Source organism: Carcharodon carcharias, chromosome 6 (genome assembly GCF_017639515.1).
Source record: "Carcharodon carcharias isolate sCarCar2 chromosome 6, sCarCar2.pri, whole genome shotgun sequence".
Lineage (NCBI taxonomy): Eukaryota > Metazoa > Chordata > Chondrichthyes > Lamniformes > Lamnidae > Carcharodon > Carcharodon carcharias.
In genome coordinates, this window is record NC_054472.1 from 118,854,195 (window position 1) to 118,869,423 (window position 15,229).

At 42.2% G+C, this 15,229-nt stretch overlaps 1 protein-coding gene across 3 annotated transcripts in view; it reads left to right on the top strand.

Annotated features, from left to right (window-relative positions):
- Nucleotides 1-15,229, top strand: part of thoc1 (THO complex 1) — a 92,792-nt gene that overhangs the window by 20,324 nt on the left and 57,239 nt on the right. For all 3 annotated transcript variants that reach the window (XM_041190458.1, XM_041190456.1, XM_041190457.1), the window contains exons 4-5: nt 1,523-1,589; nt 12,155-12,273. In XM_041190458.1, coding sequence (XP_041046392.1) covers nt 1,523-1,589; nt 12,155-12,273 — 186 coding nt within the window. The remainder of the gene's footprint in view (nt 1-1,522; nt 1,590-12,154; nt 12,274-15,229) is intronic.

Here is a 15,229-nt window from a genome sequence, read left to right on the forward strand (position 1 = left end):
GATAATGATTATGAAATATGAATGGAGTTAAGAACAAATTAAAAACTTTCAAAGAATTATGTAGCATATTCATCAATTATAGACACAGTTGCTTTAGCCTTAATGGCATAAAAGTGCATCAAACCTAGAAGGACTTGTGACAGAAGAATAAATTATTGGTGGCATCAGACCCAGTCCTGCCAGATAGGCCCTTGCCTATTGTCCAGCAAGATTTAAAACTAGACAAGTAAAGTAGATAAAGCAATTAATCTTACTCTCTTTGTAAGAATACTAGAATTGGAGGGATTTGCAATCAAAGAATTTATCATCAAAACCATTCTTTGGGAAATTTTGATTTGAAGTGGGTTAAATGGAAATTTTCTCTTACGAATTCAAAGTGAGGTCCCCTGCAGTTTGTTCCCTTTGCAGACAGTTGTCGGCTTACAGGCGGCTCAGATCTCACTTGCCTCTAATTTCCACACATAAAACTCTTCTGTAAATACCGAGCCTTCCCTTTGAATGCAAATTCTCATTGTATCACCAGACCCTTTGAACTCCACCTCTTCTAACAAAACTCTTTCATAGTACCAATTTTATTAGTAATATAAACATATTGCTTGGTGTCTTCTAGCTAGGTGCAAGAATTTACCCCCAGTCTTTGAATGGCTCATTCAACAAAATGCAAATGCACCCTTTACCCTACTGTTAACATCTCAAAATTAGTATACGTCAAAGCACCCAGGCTAGCTAGCTTTAATCCAATTAAGAGAGACACAGACACGCCCACAGACACAGACCCTGCTGCAAGTCAAATTCAAAATAATTTCCAATAATATTATGTACATTATCTCTTCATGACAGCCCCCCCCAAACTGCAGTCAAGTATCTATATACTGCACCTATCTGATTGAAAGGTGACACTGGCTGGCAAGCAAACTATAGTAGATCAATTAAGATTAAAAGGAGCATTTCTAAAAATGAAATGTATTTTATTGGAAAGGATTTTTTTTTCATTCTCCGGATATGGGTGTCACTTGCAAGGACAGAATTTATTGTCCATCCCTAGTTATCTTTGAGAAGGTAATGATGCGTCAATCCCTTGAACCACTGGAGCCTGCGTGATGATGTTGATCCCATAATGTTTTAAGTAGGAAATTCTAGGATTTTGATCCAGTGACAATGAAGCTATTGCCAGTTAACCATTTTCTTATGTATTTGCAGACTCTTTGTCTCTTAACAATGTGTTTTTTTGGCATTGAATTCCTGAAATTAAAGTGTTCTGAACAAAATCTTCCAAAAGAGAGTGACTGATCATTTCATTTTGAAATCAGAATAAAAATTATTTCAAATCCCAGGCCTGATAACTTGGACAGTTTTAACTTTTGTAGTTCAGGTTACTCAGGTCTGCTTTTCACATGCGTTAAATTTAATGGAGAGTCATCTAATTGGGTTAGAAATATTGTGACCTCAAATTAACCATTAATATTGTGGAGCACAGGGTCTTAGTAATTTTGTTCTTGAAACCTTTTTTTCTCTTATTTAGTTAGAACAAGGGGAATGTGAAGATTTCTTGTCTATTATCTCCCTTAGCATTAATGGAGTCACAGAAGGTAATTGCATAATCAAAATTTTACTCAAAATGAGTACCTTTATTCATTATTGAGCACTGTGCAATGTTAAAATGTTTGAACATAATCAAGGATATTTCAATGTTTTGTGTAGCTAATGTGCCATTATGTGATATTGCCAATTTATTATATACAATATAAGAATGTAACAAATCAGAATGTAACCATATGACCCTTTGAACCTGCTGTGCCATTCTTATCTGATCTTCCTCAACCCCATCTTCCTGCATTATCCCCTGATTCCCTTCATATCCAGAAATTAATCAAGGACAGCCAGCATGGTTTTGTTAAGGGGAGGTCATGTCTGACCAATTTGATTGAATTTTTTGAAGAGGTGACCAGGTGTGTAGTTGAGGGCAATGCATTTGATGTAGTCTACTTGGACTTCAGCAAGGCTTTTGATAAGGTCCCGCATGCAAGACTGATAACGAAGGTAAGAGCCCATGGGATCCAAGGCATTTTGGCAAATTGGATCCAAAATTGGCTGAGTGGAAGGAGGCATGAGGGCGATGGTCAAGGGGTGTTTTTGTGACTGGATGCCTGTGTCCAGTGGGGCTCCACAGGGATTGGCGTTGGGTCTCTTGCCATTTGTGGTATATATAAACAATTTATACTTGAATGTAGGAGGATTGATCAGTAAGTTTGGGGATGACACGAAAATTGGTGGGGTGGTAAATAGTGAGGAGGATAGTCTTAGATTACAGGAAGCTATAGACGTGCTGGCCAGATGGGCTGATCAGTGGCAAATGGAATTTAATCCGGATAAGTGTCAGGTGATGCATTTGGGCAGGACCAACAAGGCATGGGAATACACGATGAATGGTAGGACCCTAGGAAGTACCGAGCATCAGAGGGACCTTGGTGTGCATGTCCACCGGTCTCTTAAGGTAACAAGACAGGTAGATAAGGTGGTTAAGAAGACATATGCGATACTTGCCTTTATTAGCCGAGGCATAGCATATAAGAGCAGGGAGGTTATGTTGGAACTGTATAAAACGCTGGTTAGGCCACAGCTCGAGTATTGCATGCAGTTCTGGAATCTGCTTTATGGGAAGGATGTGATTGCACTAGAGAGAGTGCAGAGGAGATTTACCAGGATGTTGCCTGGGCTGGAGAGTTTTAGTTATGAGGAGAGATTGGATACATTGGGTTATTTTCCCTGGAGCAGGGGAGATTGACGGAGCACATGATTGAGGTGTATAAAATTATGAGGGGCATAGATAGGGTAGGCAGGAAGGAACTTTGCCCCTTGCTGGAGGGATCAATAACCAGGGGGCATAGATTTCAGGTAAGGGCAGGAGGTTTAGAGGGGATATGAGGAAGAATTGTTTTCACCCAGAGGGTGGTGGAAATCTGGAACTCTCTGCCTGATAGGGTGGTAGAGGCAGAAACCCTCATAACATTTAAGTAGTATTTGGATGTGCACTTGTGATGCCATGGCATACAAGGCTATGGGCCTGGTGCTGGAAAATGGGATTAGAATAGTTAGGTCCTTGTTTGACCGGCACAGACTCGAAGGGCCTTTTTCTGTGCTGTAGACCTCTATGACTCTAAATCTGTTGATCCCTGTCTTGAATATACTCATTGACTAAGCATCTGTAGTTCTCTGGCGTAGAAAATTCCAAAGTTTCACAAACAAGAAATTTCTCCTCACTTCTGTCGTAACTGATTGACCCCTTATAATGAGACAGTGAATCCTATTTTTGGACTCTCCATACAGCCAGAGAAAACATCCCCCTACTCCTAACATTTACCCTGTCAAACCTCTTAAGAATTTTATGTTTCAATGAGATAAAGTCTAAAAACTTACAGAACAGAAGGAGACCATTCACACATTGATCTCTGCTGCTGAAAAATAGCTATCCAGTCTAATCCCACTTTGCAGCTCTTGATCCTCAACACTGTAGGTTACGGCACTTCAAGTGCATAGCCAAGTAATGAGGGTTTTACCACCCTTTCTGATATTGAATTCCAGACCCCACCACTCTCTCTAGGTGAAACACATTTTCCTCAATTTCCCATTCATCCTTCTACCAATTGCTTAATATCTATGGCCCCTGGTTATTGACCTCCCTGCTAAGGGAAATATGTAATTCTTATTCCCTCTTTCTCTGCCCCTCATAATTTTATATGCTTTAATTAAATCTCTCCAGACTCCTCTGTTCCAAAGAAAACAACTACCGCCTGTTCAATATTTCTTCCTGGTTAAAATTCTCCATTCAGAGCAATATCCTTGTATACCTCCTCTTAAGTGCAATCACATCCTTCTTATAATGATGTGGTAACCATCGCTGTTTGGAGTACTTTATCTGTGGCCTAACTTGGGTTTCATGCAGTTCTAGCATAACCTCCCTGCTCTTATATTCTGTGCCTCAGCTGATAAAGGAAAGTATCCCGTTATACCTTCTTAATGATTTGATCTACCTGTTCTGCTACCTTGAGGATTCTGTGGACAAGCACTCCAAGGTTCCTCTGTTCCTCTACATTTCTTATTCTTGAGTTCTTGGAATACTGAGGGTTAGAACTAGACCATTCGGCCCCTTGAGCCTGCTCTGCCATTCAATAAGATCGTGGCTGATCTGATTTGGCCTCAGCTCCACTTTCATGCCTGCCCCCCATAACCCTTGACTTACTTATCAATGAAAAATCTAACTCTGCCTTGAATCTATTCAATAATCCAGCCTCCGCTTTTCTCTGGGAAGAGAATTCCACAGACTAACCGACCCTCTTAGAGAAAAACTTTCTCCTCATCTCAATCTTATATGGGATTCCCCTAATTTTTAAACTGTGTCCATTAGTTCTAGACCCCCCCCCCCCCCAACAAGGGGAAACATCCTCTCAGCATCCATCCTGTCAAGTCCCCTCAGGATTTTATATCTTTCAATAAGATCACCTCTCATTCTGCTAAACTCTAATGGGTGTCAGCTCAGCCTTTCATCATAAGCTTCATCACAGGAATCAGTCCAATGAGCGGTCCATGCAATTATACCCTTTCTTAAGTAAGGAGACCAAAACTGTATACAGCATTCCAGATGCGTTCTCACTAAGGTCCTGTGCAGCTGTTCCAGTTCCCTGGCCCCAACCGCTTCCTCTTCACCATGGACGTCCAATCCCTCTACACCTCCATCCTCCACCAGGATGGTCTGAGGGCCCTTAGCTTCTTCCTCGAACAGAGGCCCGAACAATCCCCATCCACCACTACTCTCCTCCATCTGGCTGAACTTGTTCTCACACTGAACAATTTCTCCTTCAACTCCTCTCACTTCCTCCAAATAAAAGGTGTGGCTATGGTTACCTGCATGGGCCCCAGCTATGCCTGTCTCTTTATGGGGTATGTGGAACATTCCTTGTTCCAGTCCTACTCCGGCCCCCTTCCGCAACTCTTTCTCCGGTACATCGATGATTACTTCGGTGCTGCTTCATGCTCTCGTCGGGACTTGGAAAAATTAAATATTTTTAAATCTTTTATGCTCCCCCCACCCCCACTAGAGCTATACCTTGAGTGCCCTACCATCCATTCTTAATTAGCACATTCGTTTAGATAATATCACCAACTTTAACACCTGTGTGTTCTTTTGTTCTGTTGTTTGTGACATCTTTTGATGATCTGTTTTTATTACTGCTTGTTTGTCCCTACAACCACACCAACCCCCTCCACTTCTCTCTCTCCCCCCCACCCAAAACCCCCCCCCCCCCCCCCCCCCGCCCCACACACACACACACACACACACACACACACACACACACACACACACACACACCTTAAACCAGCTTATATTTCACCCCTTTCTTGGACTCACTCAAGTTCTGTCGAAGGGTCATGAGGACTCGAAACGTCAACTCTTTTCTTCTCCGCCGATGCTGCCAGACCTGCTGAGTTTTTCCAGGTAATTCTGTTTTTGTTTCAGCTGTAGCACACTTCTTACTTTTTTACTCAATTCCCCTTGCAATAAATGCCAACATCACATTTGCCTTCTTAGCCACTTGCTGTACCTGCATACTAACTTTATGATTCATGTACCAATAACACTAGCTGAATCTTCATTTTCATGTTTAGACCATAAGACGTAGGAGCAGAAGTAGGCCATTCGGCCCATCGAGTCTGCTCTGCCATTCAATGAGATCATGGCTGATTGATAATCCTCAGCTCCATTTTGCTTTCTTTTCCCATAACCCTTGATTTCCTTATTGATTAAAAATCTGTCTATCTCAGCCTTGAATATACTTAACGATCCAGCTCTGTTGTAAAGAATTCCACAGATTCACTACCCTCTGAGAGAAGAAATTCCTGCTCATCTCTGTTTTAAGTGGGTGCCCCCTTACTCTGAGATTATGTCCTCTGGTCCGAGGCTCTCTCCCACAAGGGGAAACAACCTCTCAGCATCTACCCTGTCAAGCCCCCGAAGAATCTTATATGTTTCAACAAAGTCACCTCTTGTTCTTCTAAACTCCAGTGAGTACAGGCCCAACCGACTCAACCTCTCCTCATAAAATCCCTCCATCCCCAGGATCAACCTAGTAAACCTTCTCTGGACTGCCTCCGATGTCATTGTATCTTTCCTTAGATAAGGGGACCAGAACTGTTCACAGTATTCTAGGTGTGGTCTAACTACTGACTTGTATAGTTTTAGCAAGACTTCCCTACTTTTTTACTCCATTCCCTTTGAAATAAAGGCCAACATTCCATTTGCCTTCCCTGTTACCTGCTGAACTTGTATGCTAGCTTTTTGGGATTCATGCATGAAGACCCCCCAATCCCTCTGTGCTGCAGCTTTCTTCAGTCTTTCTCCATTTAAATAATATTCAGCTCCTCTATTCTTCCTGCCAAAGTGCATAAGCTTATATTTTCCCAAATTATATTGCTAAACCACCCAGTTTTGCTGTCAGACTCCAGCTTGGATCCCATGACCCCCTTTATTTAATCTACATTTAAAGATACAGTCCCAAACAATAATTATAAACCAAAACATGTAGTCCTAAAACATAATTTTAGAAGTTTCGCACTTGTAGCACCCTTCATATTAGAAATCAGTTTAGTAAACCTATGTTCCACCCACTTGGAAACAAGTATATCCTTTCTTAGGTAAGGTGACCAAAACTGTACACAGCACTCCAGGTGTGGCCTCACCAAGGCCCTGCATAACGGTAGTAAGACATCTTTACTCTAATACTTCAATCCCTTAGTAATAAAAGTTAATGTATCGTTTGCTTTCCTAATTGTTTTCTGTTGCAAGGTTGTTACTTTGTAATTTGTGTGCAATGTGTCAATGTCCTCCTGAATATCAATATTTCCCAGCCTTTTGCCATTTAAAAATATATAAATTGATATAACATATATGTAAATAACCTATTTACATACACATTTCAACAAAACTGAATAGTTTTGTAGAAAAATATATAACTTGAAGTGTGTTTTAATTCAGTGATCAAGAGAACTGGTGAGTTAATAAACCTATTGTATACCATGTCATTTGACAGTTATTAGAGGTTTATTTTTCAGTCTACTAAAACAGAGCACTATAACTGTTGCAAATCATGTGAAAGATACTGATGATTTTATATTTTTGTTGCCATGTGTAAAACTGTGGAGTTATAGAGCGCTGCACAAGGAGCTGCATTCAGGGCTTTCTTTGTGGGGATGGTTTAAAAATATGACTACGTTTTTCTGATGTAGGAAGAGTAAACCAACTGTCACTGTCATTTTTTTTTCATTCATTCACAGGATGCGGGCTTTGCTGGCAGGGCAAGCATTTATTGCCCATGCCTAGTTGCCCTTGAGAAGGTGATGGTGAGCTGCCTTCTTGAACCGCTGCAGTCCATGTGGTATAGGTACAGCCATAGTGCTGTTAGGAAGGGAGTTCCATGATTTTGACCCAGCAACAGTGAAGGAATGGCGACATATTTCCAAGTCAGGGTGGTGAGCGACTTGGAGGGGATCTTACAGGTGATGGTGTCCCCATCTGTCTGCTGCCCTTGTCCTTCTAAATGGTTGTGGTTGTGGGTTTGGAAGGTGCTGTCCAAAGAGCCTTGGCGAATTCCTGCAGTGCATCTTAGGTACACATTGCTGCTACTGTGCGACGGTGGTGGAGGGAATGAATTTTTGTGGATGTGGTGCCAATCAAGCAGACTGCTTTGTCCTGGATGGTGTCCAGCTACTTGTCTCACTATTCCTAGCCTCTGACCTGCTCTTGTAGCCATAGTATTTATATGGCTAGTCCAGTTCAGTTTATGGTCAATGGACAACCCCAGGCTGTTGATAGTGGGGGATTCAGTGATGATAATACCACTGAACAGCAAGGGGTGATGGTTGGATTCTCTCTTGTTGGAGATGGTTATTGCCTGACACTTGTGTGGTGCGAATGTTATTTGCCATCTGTCAGCCAAAACTTGGGTGTTGTCCAGGTCTTGCTGCATTTGGACTTAGACTTCTTCAGTATCTGAGGAGTCAGGAATGGTGCTGAACATTGTGCAATCATCAACGAATATCCCCACATCTGACCTTATGATGGAGGAAAGGTCACTGATGAAGCAGTTGAAGATGGTTGGGCCGAGGACACTACCCTGAGGAACTCCTGCAGTGATGTCCTGGAGCTGAGATGACTGACCATCAACCACAGCCACCTTCCTTTGTGCCAGCTATGAGTCCAACCAGCGGAGAGTTTCCCCACCTAATTCTCATAGACTCCAGTTTTGCAAGGGTTCCTTGATGCCATACTCTGTCTAATGCTACCTTGATGTCAAAGGCAGTCACTCTCACCTCAACTCGGGAGTTCTGCTCTTTTGTCCATGTTTGAACCAAGGCTTTAATGAAGTCAAGAGCTGAGTGACCCGGGTGGAACTCAAATTGGGCGTCAGTGAGCAGGTTATTGCTAAGCATGTGCTGCTACTTTATAGCACTGTTGATGACCCTTTCCATTACTTTACTGACGATGGAGACTAGACTGATGGGGTGGTAATTGGCGGGGTTGGATTTGTCTGGCTTTTTTTGTACAGGACATAACTGTGCAATTTTCCACATAGCTGGATCCCAGTGTTGCAGTTGTACTGGGACAGCTTGGTTAGGGGCGCGGCAAGTTCTGAAGCACAAGTCTTCAGTACTATTGCTGGAATATTGTCAGGGCCCATAGCCTTTGCAGTATTCAGTGCCTTCAGCCGTTTCTTGATATCACATGGAGTGAATCGAGTTAGCTGAACACTGGCTTCTGTGATGCTGGGGACCTCTGGAGGAGGCTGAGATGGATCATCCACTCGGCACTTCTGGCTGAAGATTGTAGCAAATGCTTTAGCCTTATTTTTTGCGCTGATGTGCTGGGCTCCTCCATCATTGAGGATGGGGATATTCGTGGAGCTTCCTCTTCCTGTGAGTTGTTTAATTGTCCACCACCATTCATGACTGGATGTGGCAGGACTGCAGAGCTTAGACCTTATCCTTTGGTTGTGGGATTGCTTAGCCCTGTTTATCACTTGCTGCTTATGCTGTTTGGCATCCAAGTAGCCCTGTTCTTTTATAGCTTTCACCAGGTTGACACCTCATTTCTAGGTATGCCTGGTGCTGCTCCTGGCTTGCCCTACTGCACTCTTCATTGAACCAGGGTTGATCCCCTGACTTGTTGTAATGGCATAGTGGGGGATATGCCAGGCCATGAGGTTACAGATTGTGTTCAAGTACAATTCTGCTGCTGCCAATGGTCCACAGCACCTCATGGATGCCCAGTCTTGAATTGCTAAATCTGTTCGAAATTTATCCCATTTAGCACGGTGCTAGTGCCACACAACACGATGGAGGGTATCCTCGATGTGATGCCGGGACGTCGTCTCCACAACAACTCTGCAGTGGTCACTCCTGCCGATACTGTCATGGACAGATGCACCTGCGGCAGGCAGAATGGTGAGGATGAGATCAAGTAAGTTTTTCCCTCTTGTTGGTTCCCTCACCGCCTGCCGCATACCCAGTGTAGCAGTTTTATCCTTTAGGACTCGGCCAGCTCGGTCACTAGTGGTGCTACTGAGCCACTCTTGGCGGTGGATATTGAAGTCCCCCACCCAAAATACATTCTGCGCCCTTACCGCCCTCAGTGCTTCCTCCAAGTGGTGTTCAACATGGAGGAGCACTGATTCATCAGCTGAGGGAGAGCGGTTCATGGTAATCAGCAGGAGGTTTCCTTGCCCATGTTTGACCTATGCCATGAGATTTCATGGGGTCCGGAGTCAATGTTGCGGACTTCCAGGGCAGTTCCCTCCTGACTGTATAGCATTGTGCTGCCCTGGGACATTATCTGTACGGTATGTGAAGATGACTATGTCAGGCTGTTGCTTGACCAGTCTGTGAGACAGATCCCCCAATTTTGGCGCTCGCCCCCAGATGTTAGTAAGGAAAACTTTGCAGGGTCGACAAGGCTGAGATCGCCGTTGTCGTTTCCTAGGTAAATGCCGGCTGATGCGTCTGGTTTCATTCCCTTATTGTGACTTTGTACAGTTTGTTACAACTAGTCCATTTCAGAGGGCATTTAAGAATCAACCACATTGTCCTGGGTCTGGAGTCACGTGTAGGTCAGACCAGGTAAGGATGACAGATTTCCTTCCCTAAAGGACATTAATGAATCAGATGGGCTTTTGCAACAATCGACAATCTTTTCATTGTCATTATTAGACTTTTAATTCCAGATTTTTACTGAATTCTAATCCCACCATCTGCTGTAGCAGGATTCAAAACTGGGTCCCCAGAGCATTACCCTGGGTCTCTCGATCACTAGTGTCAGTGACAATACCACTCTGCCATCTCCTCCCCGTTGAGGAGATGGTCATTGCCTGACACTTGTGTGGTGCAAATGTTACTAGCGACTTGTTGGCTCAAGCCTGGATTTTGTCCAGGTCTTGCTGCATTTGGACATGTACTGCTTCAGCATCTGAGGAGTCGCGAATGGTGCTGAACATTGTGCAATCATCAGCGAACATCCCCACTTCTGACCTTCTGATGGAAGGATGGTCATTGATGAAGCAGCTGAAGATGGTTGGGCCTAGCTCACTACCTGTGTAACTTTGCGTCAAATGCATAATTGTCAGGGATCAGATGTCATTCTTTTGAAGAAGCAAAATGATTTTCAAAAGGGAAAGAAAATCATTGACTTTGAACCTTAAAGTCAATGGTCAGGTTAGCAATCATGCTCAAGAACCTAGATTGTTTACGAGCAATGCTGCAAGAGATTCACTGATCTATCATAGTCAAGTGTCAAAATCACAGAAAAGGAAAGAAAAATTTGCTGTCTTGGAGCTAATAATTTACAAGCACAGGGAGATTCGCAAACCTTCCTCACCAACCAGTAATTATGCTCTGACTTCAGGGCCTGTTCAGCTTACTTCTTCGTAGGGAGTACCTGTGCACTGAATTAAAGGGGCATACCAGGTTGTTAGCTAAACATGACAACTTGCTTTGGACCAGTGTTCCCACTAATGTTTCTTTGTTGTGCAGAGCCTGTAGGTGCACTGCACATTCCCTTTATGATTGCTGCGTGGCCTACTTGTTCCACTGTGCAATGCATTTCAAATTGCAGTACAGTCATGTACCCACACAGCTTAGAAGGAACATTGCTGTCAAACCCAGGTTATCTGTAAGCATTCTTACAGAAGAGCAGGTAGCTACATTTGAAATAGTTTATTATAAAACATATGGATCTAATTCAGTGCCTTTTTGAATGTAAGAATTAGTTTTTAAGTAGTATAGTTGGGTTGGATGAAAGCTAACCGTACTTGAAAATGTGTTTTGCTTTTAGAAATACATATTGGCATTCTTGGACATTGAAGCATGTTATATTCATACAAAGTTTTACCCTATATGTTTTGGCAAAGTCTTTTGAGACATGTTGAATGAAAGCTAGCACAATTGGATAAAGCACGATGTCAAGTTGCCTGGCCTATTCTTATTTACTTCCTGACATATGGCTACAGTTCAGACTAATGGAGGTTGGGAAAGTGGTCACTTGCATGTGCTCTCAGCCAGGATGCTAACATGGAGAGAGAAGTGAGGATAGCAGGGCTTAACTAATAAGGGTGAAAATGATCCAGTTTGGTTCATACTAATTTCAGTTTTAAACATTAATTAACATCGAATCCTTTACAAAGACGAAAGTTGACAATCCCTTTTTCTTAAAAATTAGAGTGCCTTTATTCACAACATTTCAAAGCCTAATCTTCTCACCCCACCTGGGAGAGGGGAGAGTTCACATTTCTCTTATAAGATCCCTATTTGAACCACCAGTATGTTACTTATGATAAAATACCTCTAGCCTTGATTGCTCCTCATCATGAATCCCTTGTGTTATGGACTCTAGTTTCTGCCAGCATTTATAATTGTAAAATCCTGTTGCCCTTTTCGATCCAATTAATTAATTTAGGTGACCAAAGTGTTAGGTAAATATTTCAATTTATTCGTGGAAGAATGTTTAGCTTTCACTGGGGGCAGAAATGCACCAGTGCTTAATAGGATGTTTTTTTTTCAACTAATGCTGTAATAATTTCATAACTTCAGTGCTTATTTTGTGCTTGGATAGGTATCTGCTCTGCAACAACACCCTTTCTGCTGCTTGGTGATGTTCTTGATTGCCTTCCTCTTGACCAGTGTGACAGAATATTCACTTTTGTTGAAAAAAATGTTGGAACTTGGAAATCCGTAAGTAATGCTTGAAGTAAAATAATGATTGGACAAAAACAGTTCAGATGAAATAGTTGACAATTGATTTTTAATCACTTGTTTTCTGAAGGACAGATAATGCCATTTATTTCCTACAAGTTAATTTATTGGTCATTTTTTAATGAGTGAAAATAAAACTCAAATGAAATTGTTAGTCTGTTGAGAATCTCAGTCACGTAACACCAAGGAGAGACACCCCATAGTTATTTAAATTTCAGAGCAATAGAGGCCTGAGAGTAGATGGCTTGCTTTCATGTCTGTTGTTAGCAATAAAAGATCATGTGAAAGACATCTCACTGTCTTGCTTCCTAAATTTCTTCAAAGAAACGTCCTAAAAATTGTATCTTATGTTGGGTCATTCCCATAGGCACTGGCAGTCACCTGGCATCGTAACAAGACGGTCATTATTTAATATAGAAACTCGGAGCAGGAGTAGGCCATTCGGCCCTTCAAGCCTGCCCCGCCATTCATTATGTTCATGGCTGATCATCCAATTCAATAGCCTGCTCCCACTTTCTCCCCATACCCTTTGATCCCTTTTGCTCCAAGAGCCAAATCTAACTCCTTGAAAACATACAATTTTTTGGCCTCAACTACTTTCTGTGGTAACGGATTCCAGAGGCTCACCACTCTCTGGTTGAGAAATTTCTTCTTATCTCAGTCTTAAAATGATCTCCCCCATATCCTCAGACTGTGACCCCTGGTTCTGGACTCCCCCACCATCAGGAACATTCTTCCTGCATCTACCTTGTCTAGTTTTGTTAGAATTTTATAGGTTTCTATGAGATCCCCCCCTCATTCTTCTGAACTCCAGCGAATATAATCCTAATCGACTCAATCTCTCCTCATATGTCAGTCCCGCCATCCCAGGAATCAGTCAGGTAAACCTTCGCTGCACTCCCTCTACAGCATTCCTCAGATAAGGAGACCAAAACTGCACACACTATTCCAGGTGTGGTCTCACCAAGGCCCTGTACGTTTGTAGCAAGACAGCCCTGTTCCTGTACTCGAATCCTCTGGCTATGAAGGCCAACATACCATTTGCCTTCTTTACCGCCTGCTGCACCTGCATGCTTACCTTCAGTGACTGGTGTACGAGGACACCCAGGTCACGTTGCACATTCTCCCCTCTCAATTTATAGCCATTCAGATAATAATCTGCCTTCCTGTTTTTGCTATCAAAATGGAAAGCCTCACATTGATCCACATTATACTGCATCTGCCATGCATTTGCCCACTCACTCAGCTTGTCCAGATCACACTGAAGCATCTCTGCTTCTCTTCACAGCTTACCTTCCCACCCAGCTTTAGTCATATGAGTCGAGATGATAAGTCTTGTAAGTTTTTGGTTTCCAAGGATACCACAGCTGAGTTTAATTCTCAGCTACCCTCATGCGTACACTTTACAATATGGAACAATGGTCCGTTATTGAGAACACTGGCTGATTTTGCCAATGTTAACGTTAAAATAAATTGTAGTTGCCCTGCTATGCCTGCCGACATTCTCTAATTCATGTATGATTCAATTGCATCCTAGAAGGTATATTTGTTCACTGTACCACTGGAAAGGTTTTAACCCCATTTATATGATTTGCATCATAATATTGAGAAAATTTCATTATTAGGTTATCATACCTTCAGTGATCAAGCATTTTTAATCGACAGTCAAAATTTACAAAATCATGTTAATGAACATATGCAGTACTAAATAATTGCAGATGCAATCAATATTTCCACAATCCAGTTATACACCACTTGTTGAATCAGAATAGTTGTAAATTGAATAAAATCCAACTTCATGGAAGCAAATGAATCTCTAAATTTAAGTTGAAGCCATAGCAAAATAGGATTAAAATGCATACATGCTGATTCTTATTCACTTTGCCAAAGATTTGGTTGTGTTAGAACTGGGGACCACATCCCCCTGTCATCGTTTTTTTCTGTTCAGGCAATTAGCCAATTTGCTGTTGAAAGCCCCAATTATATCTGCTTCCACCACAATCTCAGGTTGTGCACTCCAAACCCTAACCACTTGCTACATTAAAAAGGTTTTCCCACATGCTGCTGCCGCTTATTTTGCCAACACCTTAAATCGGTATCCACTGAACCCTTCCACCGATGGGAAAGTTTCTCTCTATCTAGCCCTTCATGATTTTTAACACTTCTATCAAATCCCCTCAAGGAGAACAGCCCCCCCAACTCTCCAATCTACCAACATAACTGAAGTCCTGCATTCCTGAACCCGTTTTTGTGAATATTTTCTGCACTCTCTCTCTAAAGCCTGCACACCCTTCCTAAAGTCTGGTGTCCAGAATTGGAAACAATAACTTCCGTGCTTTTTAAACCATTTTCTCAGCCTGCCACCTTCTACCTTCAACAATTTGTGTGCATATATGCCCAAGTCTTTCTGTTCCTGCGCCTTGTGCCCTTTAATTTATGTTGTCTCTCCTCTTTCTTCCTCCCAAAATGTACCACTTCACACTTCTCTGCATTAAATTTCATCCTCCATGTGTCTACCCATTCCGTCAGCCTGTATTTTTCCTCTTGAAGTCTACTCCTATTTTCATCAGAGTTAACAATACTTATAACTTTTGTGTCATCTGCAAAATTTGAAATTTTATCCTGCACATCCAAGTCTAAGTCATTAATATGTATCAACAAAAGCACTGGTCTTAGCATTGACCCCCCAGAAGAAGTCTACTGTCTATCTTACTCCAGTCTGAAAAACAACCATTCACAACTATTCTGTTTCCTGTCACTCAGCCAAGTTTGTATCCATGCTGCCAGTTTCCCTTTTACTCCATGGACTTTTACTTTGCTGGCAAATCTATTATGTGACTCTTAATCAAATGCCTTTGGCAGCCCATTTCCACCATATTAACCACATTACCCTCATTATACATCTCTGCTATCTCATCAAAAAATTCAATCAGGT